Source organism: Dasypus novemcinctus, chromosome 23 (genome assembly GCF_030445035.2).
Source record: "Dasypus novemcinctus isolate mDasNov1 chromosome 23, mDasNov1.1.hap2, whole genome shotgun sequence".
NCBI classification, from domain to species: Eukaryota; Metazoa; Chordata; class Mammalia; order Cingulata; family Dasypodidae; genus Dasypus; species Dasypus novemcinctus.
This window is the reverse complement of record NC_080695.1, coordinates 47,005,419-47,033,311: the sequence shown is the minus strand read 5'-3', so window position 1 is coordinate 47,033,311 and position 27,893 is coordinate 47,005,419. Positions and strand designations below refer to the sequence as shown.

Sequence of the window (27,893 nt, the reverse complement as noted above, 5' to 3'; positions counted from 1 at the left end):
ACCTTCTTTACAGATGGAAAAACAGGCTTCCCCCAAGCTCCAAGGGCCAGTGAGGAAGAATACAGGAAGCATTTTCATGGGATAGAGAAAAACACTACGTATCAACTACCTCTGCCCCTCCAGTGCCCTTCCCACTGAGCCAGGGTCCAGGGAGGCAGTTTCCATGGATTATCCACTTAGTCTTTACAAAAACCCTAGGAGTTAAGTCCTCTTAGCATTCTGCTTTTAAGAGGTGCAAATGAGTCTAGAGTGTTAAATGACAAGGCCAAGGCCCACAGCTAGTGGGTGGCAGATTCATCATTGTGCTGTACAGGGGCAGGCACTTATCTTTTCAACATGTTGGGTGGTGGTGTAGATTCAGTGGGGTAACAGTGTTGTAGAAGTTGAGAGAGGTTCAATTATTTGCATATAGAAAGGCCAGGACTCAGAAATGATTTTGAGAAGGAAAAATGATTTATTGACAGATGGCCATACTTGGGAGCTTTCTGTTTCAAACCCGAGCCCGGAACAAGATTTTTAAGTTCCTTTTATACAGGGTGGGGAGTCAAATGGTGCTTTTATCAAAGAAAACTACTTTCTTTGTTACTTAAGTCTTTGCCTGAGTACCAGATATGTTTTGAATTAACATATCGCCCAATTTCAGGTGACCTTGAATTAACATCTTGCTCACATTCCATCTGGATGCAACCTCGAATACACAATTAGTCTTACATCCTTTCTGAACATTCAAAGCCTATATCACTTAACTGGATCTCTAGAGACTAGGCACACTTGGATACAGAATTAGATAATTTTGAATTTATGCACAGGCTATATTATATTTCTCATTCAAGGTCAAGTCCAAGTTCCCTTAAGTTTCAGCATCATTACCATCAGAGTTTCCCTGGACTGACTGGTATGTATATAGAGTTTGCATTGCTCAATGGTCTCCCGGGACTGGAGTCATTGCCATGGTCACCAAGGGTAGGACTGCAGCTTCTTACTGTCCCACACCCACAAGTCAGGACAGAAAGCTTAGGTTATCTCTGAAGAGACAAAGAGCCTCCCACCCATAGCCCACATCAACAGGAGCTGGTTGGTGTGAAAGTCGCTGTCCTGGAAGGCAGGCACCACGCGCTCTTCCAGCTTCTCGGATGTGCCTGCCTGGACAGTCTGCGCTGAGCAGGTTTCAGCTGTGTTCAGGGTCAGTTCATTTTCACACTAGGTATGAGTCAAAGGAGGGACAACTGCACCACAGGATCGTTGAAGATTGGAGCTCAGAGTGGTACTCCCAAGCCCTCGGTGACTTGTGGCAAGAAATGGGACATGACAGACTCCAGCATCAGAAGGTTCCCTAAGAGAATTTGAGTCCGTTTGCTTATGCATAGCTCTACCACCCTGGACTGGAAGACAGTAGGAAGAGAACGGTCCCAGTCAGTCCCCACAAATGGTCCCCTTTCATGAGAAGGGACTCAAGGGGTTCAAGGTCACAAAGGTCAGAGTCCAGAACCACTCTACACAAGGGCTGCATTCCTCCATGTACTGTGAGGCTTGGGCTGCTTCTATCTGGAGCTTGGGCATAGTTAGGTCGTAGGATCTGGCAAGCTGGCTTCTCAGAGCCAAGTCACCCACAGCTGGAGAAGCTTAGCGGGCACTTGGTCTATACTCCCACTCAAGCACAGATTCCCAAGACCCAGCCATGGATAAGGAGGCTTGCCTCAGTGTCCTCCTTTGTATAGTGTGGGTGCTATGGCAGCCATTGGTCTACTCCCAGGGGTGGCTATGCTGACTGGAAGGTAGAGCTCACTCCTTGACAAAATAGCTGCTCAGTGTCAATGTCCAGGGAGGGTTCCTAGCCCCAGTGTCATTATGCCCTTTAATCTCCACCCCTGGGTCTCAGAGGGGTGGAGTGGCCTGCCCAATGTCCCACAGCTCACAAGTGGTGCTTTGACTGCACCCTAAGCAGGTGTACATTCAGCTGCCTCCATTCATGCAGTCATTAAGTGTACATGTACAGAGGGCCTCCTGGGTGCCAGGCACCTGAGGAGATGGATCAAGCCCAATCCGTGCCCTCCTGGAGCTCACAGGGGAGGGTTAGAGATGGGCATAGCAATGTAGTAAATACTGACACAGAGATGGGTATTATGGGAACACAGAAAGGCACCCAGTTCAGAGGGAGTAAAAACCAAGACAGGCTTCCTGGAAGAGGTGATATCAGAATCAGTCATCAGGAATTGTGCAGGTGGTGGGATGGGAATGGCGGGAAGAGCATGCCTGGCTGCTGTGCAACCCCAAGCCTTGCAGGAGGGATTTTAAATAGTAGTCAGCCATTGTGCAGGACCTGGGCCACTAGAGGCTGGATGCTGGAAGGTCAAGGATTTCATAAGTGTTGGGACCCCTCCATTAAGGAAAAGTCCAGGCCTCATGGTCTGGTGACTGGGCCTTCTTAACTAACACTCCAGGCCTTGCACCCCCCAAATGAGAAGGCTTTCACCCCTCAAATGTATCCTGGGTGCTCTGCCCTTCTGTGACTTCCAGCATTCCCCCAGGCTTGTGCAGCCCCCAGCCATGCCCTCCTCTCCTCTCTGCCTTTAGATCCCACCATACTATGCCCCTCGACTGCAACGTCCCACCTGCAGATGAATTCACCACTCCTCCCTCTCCTCCCGGTGATGCCTTTTTTTCCTCCTTGTTTGGCCCCTCGGGATTATGTGTTTCTCTTTGTATTTGCCTGTTTACTCGAGTGGCCTCAGAGCTTGTCATAAAAGGATTCTCTGGACCTCAATGCCCTTGTTCTTTCATCCATGATTAAGTTTCTCTGAATGAACAAATCAGGAAAGATGACATGTGCCAGACACTGGTGTTCTAAAGAGTTTTCAGATGTTAATGAAATTCATCCTCACAACCACTCTCTAGGTAAGTACAATAATTTGAGAAATGGAGAAACTGAAGGTCATAGATGTGCAGCAAGGTCACTTAAGGTCATACAGCCAATAAGTGCTGAAGCAGGAATTGAAGCCTGACTCCAGAGCCCCCTGCTGAAGTATGATCCCATACCTCCTCTCAGAGAGACAAGGACCCCCAGGACTCTCACAAGAGCAAGGGGGCAGGGAGCAGAGATGCCAAGCAGGGACCCCACAGTTCATCCCTCTCCCCGCACCTGTTGTTGAGAGCCAAGGGCTTCTGCTTGTCAGCTGTGCTCATCTTGGCTGCAAGAAGAAGGTGGCAGCAATCCACACCTGCAGGATCATGAGACCCACTGTGATGGCCATGGTAAGACCAGAACACAGAGCAGGGCAAATCTGAGTCACCCACTGCCCTGAGCTGGGCTTTTTCACTCTTTTTCAGGCCCTTCCTGGACCTAGTGGTAGAGGAGGATGACGACCATCACAAGCATGGACTCTGTGCCCTGGGCTTACAGATTGACTCTCAACCATTATGCAGCCAAGAAAACTAAGGTTCACAAAGTGGAGGTGGCATGCCCAAGGACACATGGTTAGGTCTTCGGGTTCAAGGTCACAATCTAATACTCCAGGATTTAATTGATATCTTCTTTAGTTACAGGGTGGCAGCTGGGAGAGTGCTGTAACAGGTGGAGACACTATCAATGGACTTTTGAAGTGTCTGAGAAGGCCAAAAGAGCCTGGGCAGGACAGGATCAGTGACAAACTCACAGGTTGACCCAGGAAAGTATGAGAGCAGAGGAGCTCAGAGGAGAGAGGCCCCCAGATAGCTCCACAGCCTATGTGTGCATCTCCTGGGGGAGTGGGATGGAGGGAGTGGCTAAACAACAGCGTTGTATGAGATTGTCCAACAGCTTCCCTCTCTTTTGGACTGCCCTGTGCCTCTCTTGCCTAGTCCTAAAAGGGGAGATACTAGAAGTGTCAGCATCCTAGGGTGGTTAAGAGAACAGGCACCTAGTAAATGATCAGTGAGTCAGCATTCATATTTTAACTACCAGATGGGAATCCTGAGGCTCAGACAAGGGAAGCAAATGCCCACAACAAGCCAGGAGCAGGTCAAAATCCAGGGTTCAGATTCCTTCCAGTAGATTTGACTGCCTCTCACTGTACTCCCCTAAACCTCAGTTTCCCAGGGGCAAAATGGAGATATATGTATCACCTGCGTATTATGGGAACTTGGTAAAGGGACATCTGATCCAGTCTTTGTATGGGGGAAAGGAAAACATCAGATGACTTCTCAAAGAAGGGGAATACCTGATTTAAGTGAAGAAGAAGTGAGTCAGGCACATGGAAGGGTATTCTGGACAGAGGGAATAGCATTTGCAATGGCAAGAAGGTTAAGAACCCAAGAAGTTGGGGGAGGGGATCTAGGAGCAGTGATACATTCCTACAGTGTAGCATGAAAGGCAGTGTCCAGGCAGGTGTGTGGCACAGCCATGGCCTTTCCCAAAGAGTTTGAAGTAGCTGAGACCCTTCCAAATTCAGAGGTCCCTGTGCTGCTGGAGCATTGATGCAGGAGAATGAGAGCACACAGGATGAGCAGGCACTCTCACAGGTCCTCATGAGGACTTTAAACTACACTGCCCATTTCAGTTGGTCAGTTGCCGATGTCCAGAGCTTGTTGGTCCAGAAAAATCTTCATAAGTTTGAGTTGGCCCGTTTGGACATCCTTTCCCCAGAGGCTGCTGAGGAGCCCAGGGCTCTGATCCCAAGACTGGAGGGGTGGTTTGGAGATCAGGAGCTGCAATAGCTTCTTGATGATATCCAGCCAAAGTGCAGCTTTCTGTATTAGTTTCCAAACCTCCATGAGGCTGAGTGGATGACATCCCCGGCAAGGGGGTTGGGGCAGAAACTATTCCAGAAAACACACGGGCTTGCTATGGCTAGAACAAAACAGCTTGGCTCTGGTTTCATTGGGTCCTGGTGACCACGTAGTTCTGGAGGGGCCTGCATTGGCAGCCTATGGACTCCTGACCCTACCGAATCTTTTCCAGGCTCTGGGAAGGCTGAGGTGGGATGACTGGACTATAAACTACACTACTGACTACCTCATACCATGCTATTTGGCCCCGTGTATCTTTTCTTTTGCTTTGATTTCTTAATTTAGAGAATCCTGAATCAGTTTCTGTAATGAAACCCATGTCCCTCAGTTATTTTGTATTTCATGGTTTAATTTCAGCATATGTATAGTTTTGAAATCAGGCTAGAAGATATAAACAGGTTTGGGGAAAAGAACATTCTTACCTAGAAGCAAAAGGAAAACTTGAAACAGACCTTCATGTTTGAGTTCTTAGCCAAGTGATGAATTGAGTGACCATGAGAGCACCTTGGCCCTGAGAGCCTGACCCAGGAGGCAGAGAAGCAGCTCGCCATGGAAAGCGGCTCCACCTGAACACAAATGGTGCTGTGCACTGTGGAGCCATAGCCTTGAGGTTGGCAGGTATGTGGCCTTTCTCCTGGACTTGGAATTTGGAGTAAGTGGGCCTGAAACACTCATTTTATTACCGGATTTTGTAGGTCTGAGCACTCCAAAGTCTCTTGCTCTTCCTCTTAGAGGACATCTGATCTAAACGCTGGGCTTGCTCTTTAGCAACATGCATTCTTCAGTGGGGTGATTGGGAAGGAAGAGTCCATCCTTCCTGAGCCATCTCAGGGGAAGCCCTTGATTCCAGGTTAGTTGGGTGAAACTCTAGCTTTGTATTTTCTGAAGGGTAATAGGCCTGTTTTCTTCACAGTTTGGGAGTGAGTTTGAAGCACTGGTTAGCTATATATTAACTCACAATCCAAGGGAAAAAACACAATTGGCTTTAAAAGTCATGATAGGTGATGTCAGCTGGTGGCTACTGGAAAAAAATTATTTTCATAAGTTCATGCTCTTTCTGAAATAACATGCTTCCTGGAGTTCCCACTATCTTGATCAATGTTTAGGGTAAATAATCTATTTTTTTCCATTAGGCAACTTTGCTTTTTGGAGTCTCAGGGTTCTCAAAACTACCTATCCCAATGTTTTTTAGAAGAATTAATGAGAAAATTATTATGAAGAGCCTAGTGGTGCTGGATATATAGTATACCTTAAGTTCAAGTTATCTGTTACTATTATCTCATCAGATGAACAAGCATTTAGAGATGATAATTCAGTTCATTTCTCTAGATAGAAGTTACTGAAAGATTTTGGTAGTGTGGCAACTGATACTGATATCAGACTGAAAATGAACCAAGTGGCTTCCTCCTGAAAGAAAGAAAAAAAGAAAGAAAGAAAGAGAAAGAAAGAAAGAAAGAAAGAAAGAAAGAAAGAAAGAAAGAAAGAAAGAAAGAAAGAAAGAAAGAAAGAAAGAAAGAAAGAGAAAGAAAGAGAGAAAGAAAGAGAAAGAGAGACTAAAGTGTAGCATGCAAAACAGGGACAGGGAAGGTGAGACTGGAGAGGCAGGCAGTGTCTTCAAGCCGTTACTGTGCTTCAACTTCATCCTCTGGTTAACAGGGCACCACTGAATGGTGGTAAGTCAGGCAGGGGTACCTGTTGAGGTTTGCACATTATCAGACTGCTCTGGTGGCTGGTGTGGATGGATCTGAGTGGGAAAGTGTGGAGTTAAGGGGAGCAGCTAGGAGGCTAGAGCAGAGGCCCATGGGAGAGAGGAAGAGGCCCCTACTGGGAAGTGGTAGTGGGTGTGGACGGTGGAGAATGGACCAGAGAGGTATTCTGGTGGTAAAATCTGTAGGACAGATGACTGACTGGACATGGGGGTAAAAATACAGAGGAGAAAAATCATGTGCCCATGTGTCTTGATTGGGCACCTGGCTAATTAGTGGTAAGCTGTCTTGCTTTGAGGCCATAAGAGAAGTATTTGTGTGAGTGAAACTCAGGTGGTTATGTGGAGTTAAAGAGTCTATGTATCCTCTAGGCAGAGGTGTCCAGGAGGCCACCAGAGCTCTGGAGGGAAGCCTGGGCCTGGGAGGCAGACCTAAGATCTGGAGGCAAGGAGATCATAAGAGATCAAATCCAGGAAGGGAGGACAGAGAGAAGAGCCATGAACTGGGGACAGAGCCCACCTGGGAAACATCAACATGGAGAACAATTGAAGAAAGAAGAGCCCTCACTGGAGCCTGAGAAGGAGAAACCAGCAAGGTTGGCAAAAACCTGGATATGGGGTGTCATGAAGCCAGAAAGAACACTGTCAATCACTCCAAATACAGCTGGCATATCAGTAAGAAGAGTGATGAAATGCTTCTACTGGGTTTTGCAGAAAGCAGGTAATGGTGACCCCACAAGAAGATTTCAGGGGGAGTTGGTAGCAAATGCCAGATTGGAGAAGGGCGAATTTTATGTGAGAGTACCTGGCCTTTGCACGTGTTCTATAAGGCTTCTCTTGCTCCTTCCATCTCTCCTATTGAGATCTGCAGACAGATATCCTGTCCATCTCTTCCTCAACTCCCTCCCTCCTAGCTCCTGACAGCAGAACTGCTGGACAGGATCAGCACCCAGGGAAGCCTGGAATCACCAGGAATGCAGAATCCCTAACCTCCAGTGGCATCTCAGCCCTCGGGCCCTTCATCTCACTCTTTTTTGGTGACCTCAGCCCTTCCTGTGCTTTTAATGACCATCTACATGCAGAAGACTCACTCACTTGACTCTGCAGCCCAGAATTTGAACGTGAACTCCAGAACTGCATGTCCAACTACGGAGGTGACATTTCTCCTTGATGTGTTGATGGCTTCCATGTGTCTACAGTGGAACTCATCATTTTCCTCCCTGCTTTCTTTCTTCCTCCATCCCAGTCCCACTCTTCTAATTTTCTCAAGTAGTGAATGACAGGGGCCACCATCCATCCCACTGTGCAAGCCAGAAACCCCAGAATCACCCTTGACCTCTCCCACTCTCTAATCTTCTCACCAAGTCCTATTGTTTTTATCTCCTGCCATCTCCAGATGACCACGAAAATCTCAGTGGAGCTAGATCACCTCCTACCTGGACCCCTGGCACAGTATCTTGATTGGATTTCCTGCCCCTTTCTTGCTCATCTCCAACCTGACCTACACACTGCACTGCAATGAGAGTGATCTTTAATACATAGATCTGTAAATGCAATGAGTAAACTTATGGAGTTAAACTACAGAAGATAGGTTAGTAGGAGACAAAATGTGGGTTTGACAGGGGGGAGCTGATGATGAATGCAGTTAAAATGTTTAAGAAGAGGGGCTGTAAATATGTGGAAATGCTTCGAGTTGATGGTAAACAATATAGTGAGCCTAACTAACACTGCTGGTTTATAAACATTATTGTGGCTGAAAGGGGTAGGCTACAGAGGATAATGTTAATTGAAAGATAGCTAGAGGATAATCCAGGGACTGTATAATGTAGTAATCTCGGTGGTCTATGAGGACTGTGGTTGTGATGGTTAGGCTACTGTCTCAACTCAGCCAGGTAATTGTACTGAATTGTTTGGTCTAGGAAGCACTGGGATAACTGTAATAGAAGGACATTTATGAGTTTTAGTCATCAGTGAGTTTACTGCATAGATGGCTGATTACATCTATGATCAACCAGAGTGGTCATCAGCAATGAATGACATTTTATGCAGTCAGTTGAATGCCTTAAAGGAGAAGTGATTTCAGCTGTCTTTGGACAGCCAACGTTTCCTGAAAACTCATCAAGGATCTTCACTGGACTTTCATTAGGGCTCATGTTTTGCAGCTTGCCTTTGGAATCTGGATTGTGCATGAGAGATGAGGGTGCAGCTGGCCCCAGGCACAGAAGGATGAATTGGAGTATCTCAGAGAGCATAAGCCAGCATGTCCCTGTCCAAGTGTCCCTTTCCCTTTGCAGATGTTGAAAACAGCTCCCAGCAGTACTGAGCCTTAAGACAGCTAGTTGTGACCTCCTGCTGGTCAGAGGGAAACAGGCATAATCATCCTGAGAATTAATTTTGTAATATACACTAAGTACCTTTAAAATGCAGCCATACTGATGTGGGCTATGGGTGGAAGGCTCTTTGTCTCTTCAGAGATAACTAAGTTATTTGACTTGTGGGTGTGGAACGGTAAGAGGCTGCAGTCCTGCCCTTAGGGACGGTGACAGCAGGCTCCAGTCCCAGGAAATGTTTAACAAAGCAAGGGCTATAAACTTTAAGTATTTAGGGGAAATGCAAAAACCAAGGCTTATCTAAAATGTCTGGAGTCCTTGCTAAAAGCTTACCTAAGATGTGAAAGAGATATATGCTAATTGAAGCCTATTGAGAACTGAAACAAAGGGACCATTTGGCCTTTCCTCTCTGTATAAAAGACGTTTGAAAATCTTGTTCCGGGCTCGGGATTCAAACAGAAAGCTCCCGAGTCCGGCCGGCCGTCAATAAACCAATTTTTCCTTCTCAAAATCATTCCTGAGTCCTGGCCTCTCTATACTCGAATAATTGAACTTCTCTTAAATTCCACAACAATACCATTTCTAGGAATTCTACTTCTAAGAATACAAGCTAACCAAATATGCAGGGGCTGCCCAAGGTTGTGTTAGAATCCTCTTGCTTGCTCTTGCTCTCAATTTCTCCTTCATACATGTGTCTAACATTTCAAATGTATTGCATGTTCACTGTAAAACATTCAAAAATCTACAAGTGAATAAAGTAGAAAATGAAAGTCCTTTCTCTGCCATAATTATACATATTTATAAATTATAAAAGTTTTAAGCACAAAGGGATCAGGCTTAACTTGATTTTTTTTCATTTAATAAATAAAGGATACTTCTCATATAAACTTAAACAGACTCCCCTGATTCTTTTTGTGACCTTGCTCCTGGGCCTGTCTGCTTAGAGTGGCTGGGCTGGGCTGGAGCCCGGGCAGCTCAAGCAGGTGAGCTCCAGGAGGGTTGCAGTGTAACTCTAAATTAGGGTCCCTAGCTGTTGGGTCTGGCCCCCTGAACTAACCGCCTCCTCCAGCAACCACTGCAGGGAAGAGGTAGAGCAAGCGCTGGAGTCAACCCAAATCAGAGGTCACCAAGATCCATTTCTTGAGCTTTGAAATCCAGACTTTGTCCTCTTTTTGGTGAGTACAGAGCTGGCCAGGCAGATTGGCTGAAGCAGAAACAGCATCTACAAGGCAATGGCAAAGCAGTGCTTCCCAACTTTAGAAACCCACCTAAGACTGATGGTTTAGAAATGGGCTAATGGTGTACTTTCAGGTAAGAAAACAGAAACTGGGTTTGAAACACTATGATACCCAGTTGTTCACAGTGGTGACCTCAGAATGGAGGGAACACAGGCCATTTGACTTTTTAAAACTTGTTCTAAGTTCAGTACAAGAGAGTCGCACTGCTTGACAGCTGTGTATTTCTCCCCAGTGCTTAGCTTGGTGCCTGACACAGAGCAGACAGCAATCTTCATGAGTTAAATGAAGAACTGGGTTGCTTTCCAACCAAGGAGAAGAAGGACTGTGTCCAGAAGCAGTAAAAGTCCATTCTGAAGGGAAGGCATCATGAAATCAGTGGAAGGTGAAAGCAGGCAAGATCTGTTCTGGGATAAGGTAAAACTTAAAGACTTTTCATTATAAGATTTTTTTCATGGAATAAAAGCAGCTGTGGAGATCAAACTGAGGAGAGGCATAGAGCCCTGAGTCCAGAGTGCAGGTTTTCTGTATTTCACACTCCCTTCCCCAACACCCCTGTGCTGTGCTGTGGTGGGGGTGACATCTGTGCTCCCACAGTCCTCGGCTTCCTTTGGTCTCAACATTACCTCTCCACAGCAATTAGCTAAATACGCAATCAAAGCGTTCATCAGTTGGTGTCACTTTATCATGTGGCACATGTCCTAGGCCCTCTATTTCATATTGTCTAATTTAATCTTTACAGTTACCTTGTGAGGTAGGTTGTATCACCCCTTTTTTAAAATGGGGAAACGGAAGCCAGGAGAGGGGTGCTGACTTGCCCAGGAAGGGAGCCATCCTCCCTGCTGTCACCTTCCTCCTTGCTCAGTGGAGCTCTCGCCCTAGAGCTTCCTGACCTTTTTGGCAGCGTGTGACTCATCTAGGAGCCTGCATGTTGGAGGGTCTGAACCTGGGCCAGGCCTGCCTGTCTTGGTGAATCCCCTGAAGCCCTGTTCAGGCACCTCCTAGAGCCCTGCCTTGGCATTCAGAGGCAGATGCAGTGGTGTGCTGATTGGCAACTTGGAAGAACCAACAATCAAGTTATCAGTAAGTTTGCAAGCAGTTGTTAAACAGTCATTTTAACAATTAAATTATATAAGCTTATTAAATGAAGATGATAAAGAATCCAAACTCATCACTTCCTAATTATTTTGTGACCTTTACTCCCCTCAAGGCGATTTGCATCTATTGTGTCTGTAGGTGGGAAATATTCCACAGTGGGGTGCTGCTGCACTTCTCTTCCTGAATGCCTTATTCAGTGACTTCACCTTGGAGCCTGAAATCAGCCACAGTGGGGGCACTTACACCATGGAACTAGGTGAGCACTGCTGGTTAGGGCTTGATTTATTGCCTCTAAAGTGAGGCAATAGAGTGAAGGAGAAAATGTAAAGAATCCAGATGAAACTTGGACCTGTGCTATGATTGTAGCTATTATATCATAAAAAGAAAAAAAAAATAGGTGGGGTGATATTCTTCCACATTCAAAAACTTTTACCCACTTGAACAAAGATGAATTGGTGAAGTTCTGACACTTTTTGTTATTTCACATTTATTGTGCTTATTAATGTAACTGAAATAAGAAGAAATCTTCCTGTCAGAACTAAATTAATTTTTCAATTGATAGGTTGGCTACTGATTCCATTCATTGTTCTTCTGTTTCAACCCACTAAGTTACCCTTACAACCCCCTGGAAGTGTAAGTAGCTCTGTGTAAACAGCTACTATCAGATGGGGGCTCTGGCTCCTCTAGCCCTGGTGGCCTCTGCTGCAGGGTCACCTTCAGGGCATCTGTCTCATCACTGTGGCGCTCCTCAACCCCAGGGCCTGCTCAGATGCAGGTCAGGGCACGTGGGAACTTCAGCTCCCACCCTGGACTGTGGCAGCCACCTGACCCTCATTCCCTGGGTCCCCAGGTCATGGCCCCTGTCCACCCCCACACACAGAAGGGACTGCTGCCCTCATCCTCCAGATGCCTGCAGCGCTCTCTAGCTCTGATCCCTTCTGCTGCATGCTGAGTCTTCTAGGCTGTGGGATTTTCAACATGAAGAAACAAATTTTATTCAGCTTTGACCCCCACTTCCTGCCTCATGTCCACCCTGGCTTCTGCCCTGAGACTTGGTACACAGCAAAGTCAAGTGCCTGCTGAGTGAATGAGTGGAAAAGGGCAGAAGGACAGGACAACAGGAGGAAGGAAGGGAGAGAGGGAGGAAGGAGGCTGAAGAGGGAGGAGGAGGAAGAGAGACATATTGCACTATGTGAACTTGACATGCCATGGCTGAGCTGCACCCTGTCTGCCTGTGATGCACAGCACCCTCCTCCACCCCTGGCCATGGAATGGTAGAGTCAGGGTGGGTCACTCAGATGCTCTTGAGTCCAGCTCCTCTGACCTTGAGCACCTCCATGACCCCCTCTTGCACACACATGGGGCAACCATGAAGCCCACTGGGCACCTCGCCCAATGCGAACCTCTCCCTCCCCAGGCAGACCCTTCCTTCTAACTGAGTCAGTTAGGCCAGGACCCAAAAGAAACCAAAGAGGGAGAGAGAGAAAGAGAGAAAGAGACAGACAAACCAAGTTTCTCAAGTAATGGAGAGAGAAGTGCAAATATAAATCATAAGAGAATATTACAAACTCTGGGAGAAAACAAACCCTGCCAATACTTTGATTTTGGATTTCAAACCTCCAAACATGTAAGCCCATAATGTTCTGTGACTTATGCCAACCAGTGGCTTTGAGGCAGTATCCAGGCAGGGACACCTTAGCCCTACCCCAGAGTGTCAGTTCTGAAGTTTCTGTAAATACAGGTGTCAGGAGAGATTAAAGTCTTGTGGGCACTGAAGCTTTAACATTAGGAGGTACCACCCCAATGAATGACATGTAGAGATGCCTGCAGCCACACTCATCTTGGGCCACTGCATCTTAATCTTCAGGTCCTCCCTTCATGGTCAAGGGCCTCCTCCCATCTTATTACAGTCTGACATCACTCATAGTACAGCAGTTTGGAATTTCTTTATGAATCCCGAATGAAGAACAATTATATTTTTAAAATGATCTCTTCCTGAGAGTGTGATACCCTTTGATTGCACTAAATTCAGTTGGGTATCCTTTGATTAGATTACTTGATAAGATTGATCAGGTCTTTTGATTGGCTACATCAATGAGGCCTGAGTCAGGTTGACTCTCCACCCCCTTGCTTAATCTGATATAAATGGAAGCACAGAGAGACAGACAGGAAGAGAACTCCTGCCATGCGAGACTGGGTGGGAGGACCAGCAAGAGACAAGCCCTATGTGCTGTTTGCCTATAGCTGCAGAAAGGAACAGACCTCAGCAGAGATCAGTGGCCATGTGTGTCACTCTGGTGCAGTTGCCTTTGGTGAGAAAGCTCCTTTTATGGGGACTCAAATTGGACTTTTTGTGGTCTCATAAGCTTTTACTCCAAATACATCCCCTAATAACAACCCATTTCTGGTACTCTGCATCGGCAGCCCTTTGGCAAACAAACATGTGCTTATGGGCCTGGCCCAGCACACTCATGCTCACACTGCCCACCAGTCAGGCTGCTCTTCCCTCATGCCTGTCCCACCACCTGCACACTTCCCAGTGACTCACTCTGCTGCCAACTCCTCCAGGACCCTACATTGATGTGCCCCCTCCAGAGTGGGTGCTTTCCATGTTCCCATAACACCTTCTCCTCTCTCTCTGTCAGCATTTCCAATGTTGTTATGTCCAACTCTACCCCTCCCCAGCTGCCCACTATAGCAGGCCAATGAGAGTCAAGAACAGCCTCTCCCATGCCTCCAGACCCCCAAAGGCACTCCATATAGGTTTGTTGAGTGATTGCATGACTGTGAGGCAGCAGAAAGAAAACATTAAAAGGCATTCCTAGAACTGCCTCTGAGCTGTAGTTAATCAGGCTGGTCACTGCATGCCTTTGAGCCACTGGTAAGATTCAAGAACAAGAAGACAAGAAGCCTCTCTGGGCACTGTCCTTCCTGAACACAGCTGCTTGACTCTTAGGCCTGGGACTCATGGGCAACACTGTCAAGCCAGGGAGGCCACTGTAGAACCCAGAGTACTCAAAGTCAAAGTAGGAACCTGAGGCAGGCCTCCTCATCCATGACTTACGCTCAGGGATCTAGGTCTGGGCTGGGTACATGCTTGTACCTCCACAGCTCCCACCAGCTCTTTCCATTCTGGGTGCTGTGGCCAAGGAGCCCTCCCCAGTGTGCTCCCCCGCCCTGTGTTCCAGCTTCATGGGAACCTCCTTCTGCCTTAACCAGGCCAAGGCCATGCCAAGAGCCCCCTGAACGCATGGCTATTCCCTGTCACATTCTTGGGCTCCTCTGTAAAGCATGAACTTTGGGGTCAAAGTGTCCAAGTAGAAACCCACATCTAGAGCATGACATTGCCCTCTGCCAGGATCCCAGATGCTCATTTTATTGAGCATCAGAGAAAGCCAGAGATTTCCAACTCTGGAGCATGTGCTGGGGGTTGAAGCAGGCAAGCTGAAGGCTTGCAAGGAACTTGGGCTCAGGAGTTGTTCTGTTCCAGTGAACGTGCCAGGGGACAAGGCCCCAGTCAGGAAGAGGAATGGGTGAGAGCAGTGCACGTGAGCCCGTGTTGGAGGCTGGGCTTGCTCTCCTAGAGCTGGAGGACTTGATGCTGGTGCTGCCTGCTCACCCATCAATGTGGGGTAAAGTCAGGGGGGCCCAGGAGTGGCTCCTTAGCAACAGGGCATGTCCCCCACTTTCAGCCGTGGTGGTCTAGTGTGCCCCCAGCCTGAACTCCCTCCTGCCCCTCTCAGCCTCCTGGCCTCTGCTAGAGACATCCTGGACTTCAGGGGCCCCAGATTCTCACACTGGGGACAGGAGGAGGCAGAAAGCAGAAGGATCTGGAAGACTCACCTTCCTTTTTCCCTGCACAGACAGAGGTCTCTGCTCACCTCCAGGTCTGCCCCTTGAGGGGGCCTGTCTCCATGTCCTGTGTGAGCACAAGCTTATGCACTTCCACATCCAACCAGCCAGGTACCATGTGGATACTGAGGCTCTGAGGCACACAGAATGGCCCAGGGCCTCTGAGGTTGCAGAGCACCAAGGGTAACTTAGGGCAACTTCTTTCTAGGCTGCAGTGCCACAGTGCCCCCTTCACTTGCTGGGAGAATAAGGGCCCCTCCAGCTTGGGTCCACTGCTCTGACTTCCCTTATGAGACAATTTTCCTTTTGGCATCCCAGCATGGGCCCAGCACACACATGACATCAAAGGTGTGGACCATGGGGCTGGGGTCAGAGGAGGAGAGGACACCATGGGGCTCAGCTGGAGGAACTGAGGAACATGCTGAAGGCAGCTCTGCTGTGGGGAGTGGCACCCACTCCTGTCACCACAGTTTCATACATCTGGATGGGGAAACATGACAAGCTGATGTGCAAAGGGACCCCCAAGTTGCAAGGGTGGTGACAGATACAGGATGACTGTGAATTACCAGGCCTGGGGTCAGAGGGCCTCTGGGTGCCTGGAACTGGGATGAGCCCCTCCCTAGAGTGGAAGGGGCTCCAGGAGAGAGAACTCAGTCTCCTGTATTTATTGGGGTGTTTAGAATGGGTGAGCACAGGAATTCCACAGATGTAGGCAACTGTCCATTCTCCTTGGTGCTCCTTCGATAAGCCTCTGCTCTTTTGGGGCCCTGGACAGCTGCCTTGAGGAAACTCAAAGTGTGTGATCCCTGTTGTGTATGCCCTGCCAGGAGCAGCAGCACTAATGCTGGCCAGCAGGGGTGGGGCTGTCATGTCACCAGCTGTGCCCACTGTGCATGCTGCAGCCCCCGGACACTGGGAAGAGGCATCCAGAGGTCTTTATGGCCATCCACCTGCCTCAGATTCAATATGCACCTCCCATAATTAGCACCCATCTCCACATTCTGATGTGGGCAGAGGCTGCTAAAGGGCCTCCAAGATCACCTCAGTTATTCATTCAGCAACATTTCCCCAAGTACTCACCCTGCTCCAAGTTCTGTGTCAGACCTGGGTATAGAGGGCCCTACCCATCAACTACTCACATTCTGGAAGGGAAGTGGACAAAAGCATGAAAGCAAACACAAGCATAAGAAAGGAAAAAGCACTATAGAGAAAGCTAAGCAGGGTGCTGCACGGCGGGCTAGGGACCACCAGGTGGGGGGGCCTGGAAGGACACATTGAGGCAGCTCTTGCACTGTGACCAGATAGAAAAGAGGAGCCAGCCCTGCACACGTGTGGGAAGAGGGCCCCTGGGAGAAGGCACAGCAGGGGAGGAGTCTGAGGCAGAGGGACTGTGACCAGAGAGGAGGTTGGGACCGGGCAGCTGAGGGCAGAGCCTCAGCTGAGCTCAGCTGGGGGAAGGAGCTGCTTCCCAGCTCTGCTGTGTTGATCTTCAGGATTCATATTGGGATGGGAGATAGAGAGAGGGGGAGTTCACTTACAAGAGAGAGTCATGGAGACAGAAAAGCGTTTGATGTGAGTCTTAGGAAGGGTGTCCAACATTCAGTCATATTTTGTTTAGCAGTGAGTCCCTAGGCCAGGACTCACTCCAAGGGGGGCTTATGGGGCTGCTTGTACCTGGAAGCAGAGATGGCAGGGAACCAGGGCACAGGCAGTCACCACAGAGGTGAGAGGGGGCATCTGCCTCTGACCCTAAATACAATGGGAAGCCTCTGGGAGGATTTGTGGCCCAGCAACAATGCCTGAGTTTCATCTCATTTCAATCTCATCACAGTACAGCCTGAGACAGCAGTCCAGGGGTGAAAGTGAGCTTCTGAAGATAACACTGCCCTACCCAGCCCGTTTTGAGTTGTATCAATGTTATGTCCATCCCCTCCTGTTTATTCCATGTCTATGTGTATTAGCTATGTGTGAAACAAGACTATGGGTATGCGGTGTTCACCCCACATGGACTGGATGATGTCCCCAGGAAGCAGAGCCTGGAATGAATCCCACAGTGTCATGAGGAGACTGGGGAGGCCTCAGGGACTAGGCTGGGGTCACAAAGTGAAAAGAAAGAGTAGGCAGATCTGAACTCATTTGGGTGTCCTCATAGCTGGGGCTGAGAGATGCGCATGGGCCTTCCCAGGTAGATGTGGGGAGGGACAAGTTGGTAGAACTGTGCCCAGTTGGCAAGAGACCTAGGTGAGGAGGGTAGACAGCCTTGCAGAGGGCTTTGCGGGCCTCTTATCATTGAAGGGACTGAGTAAGGAAACCTAAGGAGGTGACCTCACTTCTTTGGTGACAGACCCCAACTGAACTTGGAACCCTGGTAACCAGGCACCCAGATTCCAAAGGCAGCCCCCTTTCCAGCTCACTTGGCAGGAGACGCTCAAGAGAGCACAATGTTTCCCTGCTGTTGTCCTATATCCCGAGGCTCCAGCCTCAACCAAACCAGAAATGAGTCGCCTTTCCATCGCTTTCAACTTTGGCTCAGGCCTCAGCCTCAAAGTTCCTGGCCATCAGCCAGGAGGTACCCAAAGGTAACGTGGGGTGGCCCAGGGCACCAGTTCAGCACATGTCACTTCTGAGCTCCTGCTGGGAGGGCCCCACATCCCTTCCACCTCTCAGGGTGAGGGAGGCATGAGCAGGGGATCACCCTGGGAAGGAGTAGGCCACTGAGGTATGGGACCCAGGAGGTGCTGCCCTGTTACCTGCCAGGTCACGGCATCTGGGGGTGACCCCCACATGTGCCATGTTAATGCTGAGCCCCCAAGCTGTCATCTCCTCTCCAATGGAGCTGGAGTGGAAAGCAGACACCCATCTGGTCCTGAACTGGATCCCTGCCCAAAAGAGGTGCTGCTTCCCCTGAGGAGTAGGGCAGGCCACTTGCTGATGGTCTTGACCCGGCTGCCGGGCACTGTGTTCACAGAGCTCCAGGCAGGTGGTTGGCAAGGAGCTGGAGGAGGGACTTGTCTATACTGTCTCTCTACAGAAGGTGCAGGTCCATTAGGGCCCTGGCCAGGGCCAGCGCTTTTTCCAGGTGGGAGTGGATGCCGATGGGGGCCTCAAAACCAGGGAGAGCACCCCAGGATCTGTATCCCTCCCTGGCCACTTTACTGCTCTCTCTCCCAAGGCTTTCATGCCTGAGTGGCCCAAGATCCCTCTTCTCCAGGAACCTGGGTCACCCCCAATCACCCACCACAGGGGCATTCCTCAGACCAGGGGGCAGGGCACTTCCAGTGTTATAGGAATATCAGAGAGCAGTCTCTTGCACGGATTTCCCTTCAGGGCAGGCTGAAGGGTGGCCTCACTTCAGACACATTTGCATTTTGCCTTGCATGGATTTCCCTTCAGGGCAGGCTGAAGAGTGGCCTCACTTCAGACACATTTGCATTTTGCTTTGCATGGATTTCCCTTCAGGGCAGGCTGAAGGGTGGCCTCACTTCAGACACATTTGCATTTTGCCTTGCATGGATTTCCCTTCAGGGCAGGCTGAAGAGTGGCCTCACTTCAGACATATTTGCATTTTGCTTTGCATGGATTTCCCTTCCGGGCAGGCTGAAGGGTGGCCTCACTTCAGACACATTTGCGTTTTGCTGCTGTACCTCTGTTCACTCCCTGGCCCCAGTCCCCCAGGCAGCAGCCCTGGGGACTGTCCTTCCTCACCTGCTCCAAGTCACACAGCTCCTCTCACTTACATGGGTTCTTGCCATCTCCAAAATCCATCACCTTAACCTGCCCAGGCCAGGAGCTGAGGCCTGCCTCAGCTGCCCAATATTCAAGAAGGAAGGTAGCTTAGCGCAGCCGTTCTGCCTTCAGTGCCATGGACCTCGAACAGTCCTTTCCTGTGGCCCTTTCAGCACTGCTGCGCTGAGCACCTCCCATGGGCCACAAGGCTCTGATCCCCCCTGCCCCTGGTAGAAGCTCCCAGGAAAGGGATGGCTGGGCAGAGGACAGACAGACATCCCTTTCCACAGCAAGGGCCACATAACTTCCCTAAGGCTGGAGCATTTCCTCCCTCCAGCTGTCTGTGGGTAGGAGCCTCCCTGCACCCTGCCTAGAATTGGCTCTTTTTATTTTCCTTCTTTTACCTGATCTGGGGTCAGAGTGGCAAAAAGCATCACCTTGTGGTTTTGTCCCCAAGACCAGTGGAGTCCCAAAAATCATTACTGACCATGTGGGTCTGCTGTTTCCAAAGGTGTGTGTTCAGATCCTCAGCCCTGCAGGGGTCTTTCTCCCCCAGGGACACCACAGGCTTCTGCCCTTTGCCAGGGTCTGGTCTCATCTCTCTATTATTCCCTAACCTCAAATTCAATTTGAAGGCCGGGGACCTTTCTCTGCTAGAGGCACACACGTCCCCCTCTGACTCCAGTCGCTGAGGGCTTGGGTGCAGCAGGTCTGCCCTCAGCTCCAGCCCCACCTGGGGGTCCATGGTTCAGCTTCTGACCACAATTGCCTCCCTGTCCCACGCCAGAGGAAGAATGACTCGGCGCCCATGAGGGAGGAGACCCACACAGTGCGGATGGTCAAGGCGGCTCCAGCCCCAGGTGTAGCACCTACACCCAGACTGGAGGAAGCCGCATCACCATCGTTATCTCCAGTTCCTGAGCTGGAGGCCATCGCACCACTACCTCCAGTGCCACCTGCACAGTTCACACCAGTGCCCATTGTGGAGCTACCGCCTCTTAACCCACCTTCAGCAGCACTGACTCTCGAGGGTGAGACAAGTGTGGCACCACCACCAGAGCCACTGCCAGTGCTGAAACCAGCACCAGGGTGGGCCGCACAACCAGAGCCTTCCTGCACCTGGCCTGAGAGCTCAGAGCACAGACTGAGTAGGAAGGCTGACCTCCTGACCTTCCCTCCTGAGCTGGTGGCAGAGCAGCTCACTCGAAGGGATGCGGTGAGCAGCTGGGCTCAGCAGGGTGGAGCTGGGTGGATCTTCCTCCCAGGAACTGCAGCCCAGTCCTTACCATCCCCTGATCCAGAATCTTATGATCTGGGTCTAAACACTGGCTCCCCCCCAGCAGTGTAACCTGGGCAAATGGATTAATCCCCAAGCCCACACTACTTCTCTGGAGGGTAGATATAGGACACTGGCCTTACCTGCCACATGTACTGACTATGAGGACCACATGAGAGCAAAGAAATAGGAAGGCTTGGGGGTGTAGGCTTTGGGGGGTTCAAGGCAACTCACTAAGGTACAGCCAGCTCCAGGGTGGCCCACTCTGACTGGGGTCTCCACAGCATTGACACTAATGAGACCCTGATGTGCACTGATCCTTTGGCCGGCACCCAAGGCCTCTGGTCCCCACAGGGACTGTGCACCTGACTGTAAAGGGGACAGGAGACACTATCAGGAGGGGTGACGGTGCTGCTTGGACCTCTGGAGGCATGAGGCCCCCAGGTGCTGGGGTTGTGAGGTGGACTTGAAAATGCAGCGCTCTTTTCCCCCACTAGCCCTGAACCCTCAGTCACTTGAGTGCTAGGTCCCCTTAAGGGGCAGAGAACACACCCTGTCCTCAGGCTGCTGAGCTCCAGCTGAGACCACTGGACACTGGCCTGCAGAGTCTGAGCTGGGTAGGGTGGGGCCTGCTGACATCCCCTCTCTCCAGGAGCTGTTCAAGAAGGTGGTGCCCTATCACTGCCTGGGCTCCATCTGGTCCCAGTGTAACAAGAAGGGCAAGGAGCACCTGGCACCCACCATCCGCGCCACCATCACCCAGTTCAACTATGTGACCAACTGCGTCATCACCACCTGCCTCGGGGACTGGAACATGAAGGCCCCGGACAGGGCCAGGGTGGTGGAGCACTGGATCGAGGTGGCCAAGGTACTCTTAGGGGCCCTTTCTGGGATCCTAGAACCCCTCTTTGTCTTATGAGCTCTCAGGACCACAGGCCCTCCCTGGCTGTAGCACAGCCCTGCACTCTCCTCACTTCCCACCCAGACTACTACCTTGGATTGAGTGTTGGTGTCGCACACTGGGCCCAGAGCTGTCCCTCAGGGGATTTCTCTGTGCCTATCTAATCCAAGAGTGGAGAAATCAGCTGATGGGGCTGGAGCTGGAGCAGGGGGGTACTAAACCCCACTTTATGGCTCATTCTTTCTCTCTTCCCAGGAGTGCAGAATCCTTAGGAACTTTTCCTCATTCTATGCTGTCATCTCTGCTCTTCAGAGTCATTCGATTCACCGTCTGAAGAAGACATGGCAGGAAGTTTCCAGGTGGGCAGGCCTCACCCCAGGAAGCACCAGGGTGGACCAGGGACCCTGTGGGGGCTGGGCATTGCCATTCAGGGAGCCTGGGAGGCAGCAGCTCCTGAGCAGGGGCCTGGCAGTGTCGTGCTCTAGGTCCCCACATGACCTGAGGTCAGCTTTTTACCTCAGCACTGGTTCCTTCCTCTGTCAGATACAGAGTCGAGTAAAATGGGAGCATGTGAAGTGTTTGCTTCTCAGCAATACTCTGTCCAATTGAAATCCACATGTGTGAAAACCAGCTGCTCATGAAATGGGAATTGGGATCCCCATTGTGTCCACATGAGAGCTCAGACCCAAGTCCTACGATATCCTGCAGCACTCAGAGCTACCTAGTTTCAGCATCACCCATCCAGGCCGTCCAAGTCCTAGGTGGCTAAAATAAAGTGGAATAGCCCCTACATCCTCCCACTCACTCCCACCTTTCTTCTCCCTTCTTGCTCTCCCCCAGGGACAGCTTCCACCTATTTCAGAAGCTGTCTGAGATGTCCCCAAATGACAACAACTACTCACAGAGCAAGGAGCGGCTCATCAAGGTAAAGAGGAGGCCAGGGTTTCTGAGTGGGATGTGGTTTTCTTAGTTTCTCACTGAAAGTTTCGTTGGAAAATTCTATCTGTTCTTGTGTGGAAGATAGATATGTTTAGTTCATGGGCAGGTGGTGGGGGGCAGTTATAGAACAGTAGGCTGTGGTTCTCAGATGTGGTGGAGGTGGCTGTGATGATTCAGGAGGAGATGGTGAACTGGCAGGATGAGAAGTGTCTATCCATGGGGGACAGTCTCATAACAGTGCCACGTTGGCAATGATGTGTGTGCCAGAAGACCATGAGAAATATTTGGAAGACAGGAAAACATGTCAGGTCCTTCCTGACCATAACTAGAAGCTTCAACATAAAAGAAGAAGCAAAACATTAATGTGCAGTGCTCCAGGTGGCCCCCACTCTACCTGGACAGTCAGACCTGGCATCTGGGAGACCATTCCTGAGTGGATGCAGGGACTTGCTTCAGACAGAATATTCTGAGTTGACCTTGAGGATCAACTTTGGATATCCTGAGTTGATCCTGGGGATCAACTTTGGTTAGACTTTGGGCAGACTTTGGGGTCTCCACTAAAGTGGGATGGGGTTAAAGGAGGTACTCAGCTAGGCCTCCAGAGACACCCCATCCTCAAGCTCCATGGCTGGGACGATATGAGGCCCCTCACACACACAGTGGGTAGTGGGGTGATATTTCAGAAGAGGCCTCCATCTGAGAGGGAGAAGGCTGTCCTCCAACACCCTGAGTGAATAGGTACAAGTCGATACACTCTTGGATCTCTGTGTCCTCACATGGAATGGAGGTATGACCATCCAGTGGGGCTCACCTTCACAGTGAGGTGTCAAGGTTAAAGGGAGAAAAAGAATGAGGCTGAGCATTCCCACGACTTTGAGGAGGAAAGCATGATGTTCAGAGCATCTGTGCTGCTAGCATGCATCACTGAGAGCTCTGGATCCAATGAGGGGGGTTAGGTCTTTGTCATCAAGTCACAGATGAACAATCAGGCTCAGGAGCCCAGCCCTCTTGCACAAGGTTATGCAGGGATATCAGGAAGTGATGGTGGCAGATTTGTACCTGCCCATGTGGTACAAATCACCCAAGGAACCAGGGACAATGGGTGAGAGGTGGAGAGCCTCACTGACCTCGTCCTCAACCTTGGCAGAAGGGGATCTTTAAGTTATCTACCCTGAAGATGAACCCCAAGAGGACCCAGAAGCAGCAGCAGCAGGAGAGGGTGAGTGTGCCTGAGGCTGGGAGGGTCAGGCCAGGTGGCTTCCAAGTCAGGATGGGGACCTCCTCAAACCCATCCCTCCTGGGCCACATAGCCTGGAAAGCCTCCCTTCAGTGCACCCCCACTGGAACCTTTAGGGCCAGGAGCCATGGGGATCCTGGGGGAACTATTTGCCGCCAGTCACAGCAAGAGCTGGGAATAGACAACTCTGGGTGGATGGGGTGGGGGAGGAGGGTAAACATCTTGATGAAAGAAAAGGCACTGATGAGAGGTGACTGCAAGGGAGTTTGGGGTCCTTGGAGGTTGGGGAGGGGAAATTAGGGGTGACAGTTCAGTGTCCTGTGCTGTCCCATTGGAAGGCTGGGTGGTCCCTGAGCCTGAGGCTGAGGAGATTTCAGGGAAGGTCTTGGGGACACCTGAGAATCTGTGCTCATCCCCACCCCACCCCCTCCTAATGCCATAGGGTGTCATCCAGGACACTGTCCCATACCTTGGGACATTCCTCACAAAATTTGTGATGATGGACTGTGCCATGAAGGAATATCTGGATGTGAGTGAGCCTGGGGGCTGGGGCAGGGTGGGAAAGGGACCATGAGGCCTGGGATGAGAGGCCCTCCCTGAGCACAGCGCTCTCAGCAGTGGGCACACCACACCTTCTGGGAGCCTCCCAGCAGCACTGGGAGCTGGGGTGCCATGGGTTTCTTACAGATGAGTAACCAGGGCCTGGTAAAAATGTCCATCTCCCCATGGTCCTCAGAGCCTGGGACTGGAAGGTCTCTCTGTCTCCACTCCCAGTCCCCACTCCTGGTGCCCAGAAGCCTGCCTGGATCCATCCCTGGGCTGGACTGCCCCACACATGTTGACCCTCCAGTGGTGCAGCATGACAGGAACTCAGGGCAATGGGGATGGCAATGGCTGCGGGCCCTTTTATGATGGATGCAAACTCTTTGTCTTCCAGGGAATGATGGTCAATTTTGAGAAAAAAAGGAAGGTGAGCAGCTGTGGCCATCGTTTGTGACAATGTCTGGGCTGGGGTGAGGAGGAGAAAAACAGAGACCCTCCTGGGTAGGACACCCATGACCGCTTAGGTAGACAGGAAGAGTTTTAGGAGAAAAGACAGCCTTTTCTGGAGGGTGGGGGTTATACGTGGGATGAAGGACAACTTCGTGGAGGATGAGTTGTGTGAAGTCAGCCCTGAGAGCAGGTAAGCCTGGGTGGGAATGGAGGAGTGAGGGGACCCACAGGAGCCAAATCAGCCCCTGGCCCCCTCCCACTCAGCAAGCCCACACAGGCCTCAGTGGCACCACTTCTTTCTTTTGGCCCCAGGAATACCAGATGATTGCTGAGCTCCAGCAGCTCCAGGCAGGCTGCTGCTTTGACACCCTTGTGCCCAGTGAGCCATTTGCAGCCTGGTTTGGGGCCATGGAGCAGCTCAGCGAGGCTGACAGGTGAGGCCAGGATAGACTCAGGCCATGGTATGGCAGGATTGCCCTGGTGGCTCCTGGGTCAGCATAGGACCTATTCCCTGAAGAGAGCTGGGGCACACAAATGCCGCTGCTGTGCATACACTGGGAAGGAGGACTGAGGTGTGGCTCCCAGAAGCCTCACAGCCACCACTCTGTCCTGCAGCTACCGCCTGTCTTGTGAAAGGGAGCCCCCACCCCAGGCAGCCAGTTAGAGCTTAAAGACTGATCACTTCCCAGAAGGCCTTGGAGTGAAGCGTGAGTTCCCCATCCAGGGTGGCAAGTGTGGGCTGGCTTGGGGCTCAGGGGAGCCTCAAGCTAAGTGTGGGATTTGGAGCCTGACAGTTTATTGCTGGGATCCCTTCTCCACTCCTGAACAACCCTGCAAATGTGGTGAGTCACCCCATTTTGGACCTGTTTCCTCATCTGTGAAATGAGGTGATGCTGCCCCATCTCTCAGGCAGTCCGAGTCCACTGGCTACTACTCATGGACCAAACACTTAGCAGGGTACAGTCGTAGCAGGGCAGGGGTTGGTTGCATCCCACGTGAGGACCCCAAGTTGAGATGATCCATCCATGAAGCCTCCAGGCCCCCAACTCTGAGCCCAGTGGTAGCAGCACCTTCCACTCCAGTGTCCAGCTCCAGGGTGCCCTTGACCTCAGCCTCAGGGATGCAGTTGACTCACCCCCCAAATGCAAGGCCAGCTCCTCAAGGTCTGCTCTGGAAATCCACCTGGACCATGTCTCAGAGGCCCAACATGGCCAGGAAATGAAGGCGACTGGAAACAAAGGGGTTAAGGATGTTTGACTTCTATAGAACTTTTAGAGAGTTCTTAACATTTTTTGTTCCACAGACCCCATTGCCAGTCAGGTTAAAACCCCTTCTAAGAACATAGCAGCAATTAGTTTTATGACATTCAAAATCAGCATGTCTTTCAATTAAATTTTAGGATTATTCAAAATTAATTAAAATTATTTAAACTCACAGACACCTGGTTAAAAATCCCTGTTTTAGAGCCTTCTGGAGCTTTTAGAGCAGGTCTGGGTTTCCCTAAGGCTCCAGGCCTTCTGATCTTGTTGTCCCCAGAGTTTGAGGAGTCCACCTCAACATCGACACAGAACTGTTCCATTGTAACATCAGCATCTGGAGGAACATCCTCGTCCTCCTCCTCCATCAAATCCAGGGCCACCGGAATGAGCAACGTGCCCTGTGGCTCACGGCCGCTTTATAACCAGCAGGTGGGCGACTGCTACAGCCTGGATGAGGACAATGGCACTGTGTACAAAAGCATCCTGGTGAGCTTGGTGGGAGACGCCCCCTGGCCCCTCAGATTTCAGGCAGTAGACACATAAGGAACAACATGTTCCTTCCCTGCCATCCTGGAATAAATTTCTTTATGGGTGGGGAAGGACAGCCAACTACAGGAGCAAGAAGAGCGTGTGTTTAATGGCAGTCAGTGTCAGGATGGGGGATGGAGGGGTTGAGGCTGGCACACTGAGTGATGATGGCCTGGGAAGAGCATGCTGAAGCTTCCCCCAGAGAGGAGGAAGGAGAGGACAGCCTGCCAGGCGCTAAGGAAGGTGTGCGCTTGGCTGGACCGAGGAACAGCCAGGAGGCCAGGGCTGAAAGAGCAGGGGTCAAGGGGAAGAGCTGAGGTCAGAGAGGTGTTAGGAGCTGGGTCACATCAGGCACTGCTGGACAAACTAGACTTTCTCAAGTGGGGAAACAAGAGCCACAGCAGGGTCAGAGCAGAACAGGGACAGCTGGGGAACTTTGGCCTCAAAGTGGAGGTTGGGCCATTCTGTAGAGACACTGACCAGTGAGGGGCTGCTGCTGTGACCCAGAGGGGAGGACAGGGGTGGTCCTGGGTAGTTGCTGTGAAGGCATGAGCAGGGGCCACATCCTGGATGGGATGTGCAGAGGGAGCCACCCCAGCCCGCACTGCACAGAGGCTGGCAGTGCTGTCATTTCACATATGGTTGTACTAAGGTGTCACTTGTTTGACCCTTAGCCTGAGCCTTGCCTGTGCCCTAGCCCTAGTGTTCAAAGCCAGAAAGGCCTGGACCTTGTTGACAATGGCTGCATCCTGGAACCCAGGGCAGTCCTGATGTGCCATGGGTTGTCATCCAGCCCCCACTCCTCATTGACATCTGGGCTTGGAGTAGATGTCCTGTGTTCTGCCTTGAGGTGCCACTGCTACCTGAAGGTGTCCCGGAGGGGCAGGGTCTGGACAGCAGAATTCCATGAGGACAAGCTGTCTCCCATGATTGGAGGCAGGAGGTGTCAGAGAGAGACCCAGTTTTCACTCCCCAGTCTGCGCCCTCTGCTGCATGGTCACCCTCTGTCCCCAGAGCCCTGGGAGCCCATAACACTTGTGGAGACCAATGACCTAGGGTTCAGCCTACAAGGCAGAGGTTTGTACCCACCCTGGGAAACAACCTCAAGACAGAGGTGTAGGTTCTTATAGGAGATGGGCTAAGGAATGATTGGAAAAGCCCCCCTCATTCCATGGAACTCTCCCTGGGGAGCAGAAGAAGACAGCGAGGACGCTCTAGACACAGCCCTGACCACTAATGACTCCACAGGGTCTCAGGCAGCTGCACTCTCAGGGAGTCGGCTCCTGAACCCATACCCTGAGACCCTGCCCCTTGACCCACCCAGGTGACCAGCCTAGATAAGGTTCCAGTCATGATCCGCAAGGCCATAGACAAACACAACCTGCATGAGGACAAGGCAGAGGACTACAAGCTGGTGCAAATCATAGGGGACCGAAGTGAGTCAGAGGCCAAGTTGGAGAGGGGATGGTGGAAGGGGTAGGTGTGAGCACCATGTCCCCAGCCCATTGACCTGAGTTCCTTGGCCCCAGTAAACCTGACAGCAGGGTGGGTAGGCACCCTGTCCACACACCAAGTCACCCCAGACACTACTCACCACCCACAGCATCTTCTCCCTGCCTGCTCCATCTCCCTCTTATGTACCCTTCCCTGGACATGTCCAAGCCTTTGGGAAACCAAGTACAAAGCTAACATCGTTGAGGTACCTAGATAAAGGGCTTTTCACCTTGGTCCATTGGAGAGATGGCCAAGCAGAGTGACTCAACTTGAAGTGCACTCTCTGGACAGAGGGGGTGACTTCCTCATGACTGCATCAAAAGCCTCATGACTGGTGGACAGAAGCATCAAATATGCTACAGACCATGTATTTATGATGGTGAAAACTAGACAAAATCTCCTTGATCCCTTTTGGATGCTCTAAGGAACCAATGCAATCCTAAGACTGGGAAAGGGAAAGAATCCAGAAGGACAGCACAATCCCAGAGCCAGGTGTCCTGAGCTCCCTCCCTTTAGATCAATTTCTCAAGCATCCAAAGGGGAGAGAAAATAGCCC

The 27,893-nt window shown here is 50.7% G+C and overlaps 1 protein-coding gene and 1 long non-coding RNA gene across 2 annotated transcripts; both read left to right on the top strand.

The window, feature by feature from the left end:
• The first annotated feature begins 21,143 nt into the window (after positions 1–21,143).
• On the top strand, positions 21,144–23,046 carry LOC139437414 (uncharacterized). The gene is made up of 3 exons (XR_011647210.1): positions 21,144–21,246; positions 21,728–21,812; positions 22,974–23,046. It is a non-coding gene; the product is annotated as an uncharacterized lncRNA (long non-coding RNA).
• Positions 23,047–23,510: 464 nt separating this feature from the next.
• On the top strand, positions 23,511–25,970 carry LOC101413494 (ral guanine nucleotide dissociation stimulator-like). Its single transcript, XM_012518502.3, has 5 exons — positions 23,511–23,592; positions 24,001–24,033; positions 24,369–24,490; positions 24,672–24,763; positions 25,593–25,970. The coding sequence occupies exons 1-4, from the start codon at positions 23,560–23,562 to the stop codon at positions 24,718–24,720; spliced, it is 237 nt and encodes a 78-aa protein (XP_012373956.3). The 5' UTR covers positions 23,511–23,559; the 3' UTR covers positions 24,721–24,763; positions 25,593–25,970.
• The last annotated feature ends 1,923 nt before the right edge of the window (positions 25,971–27,893 follow it).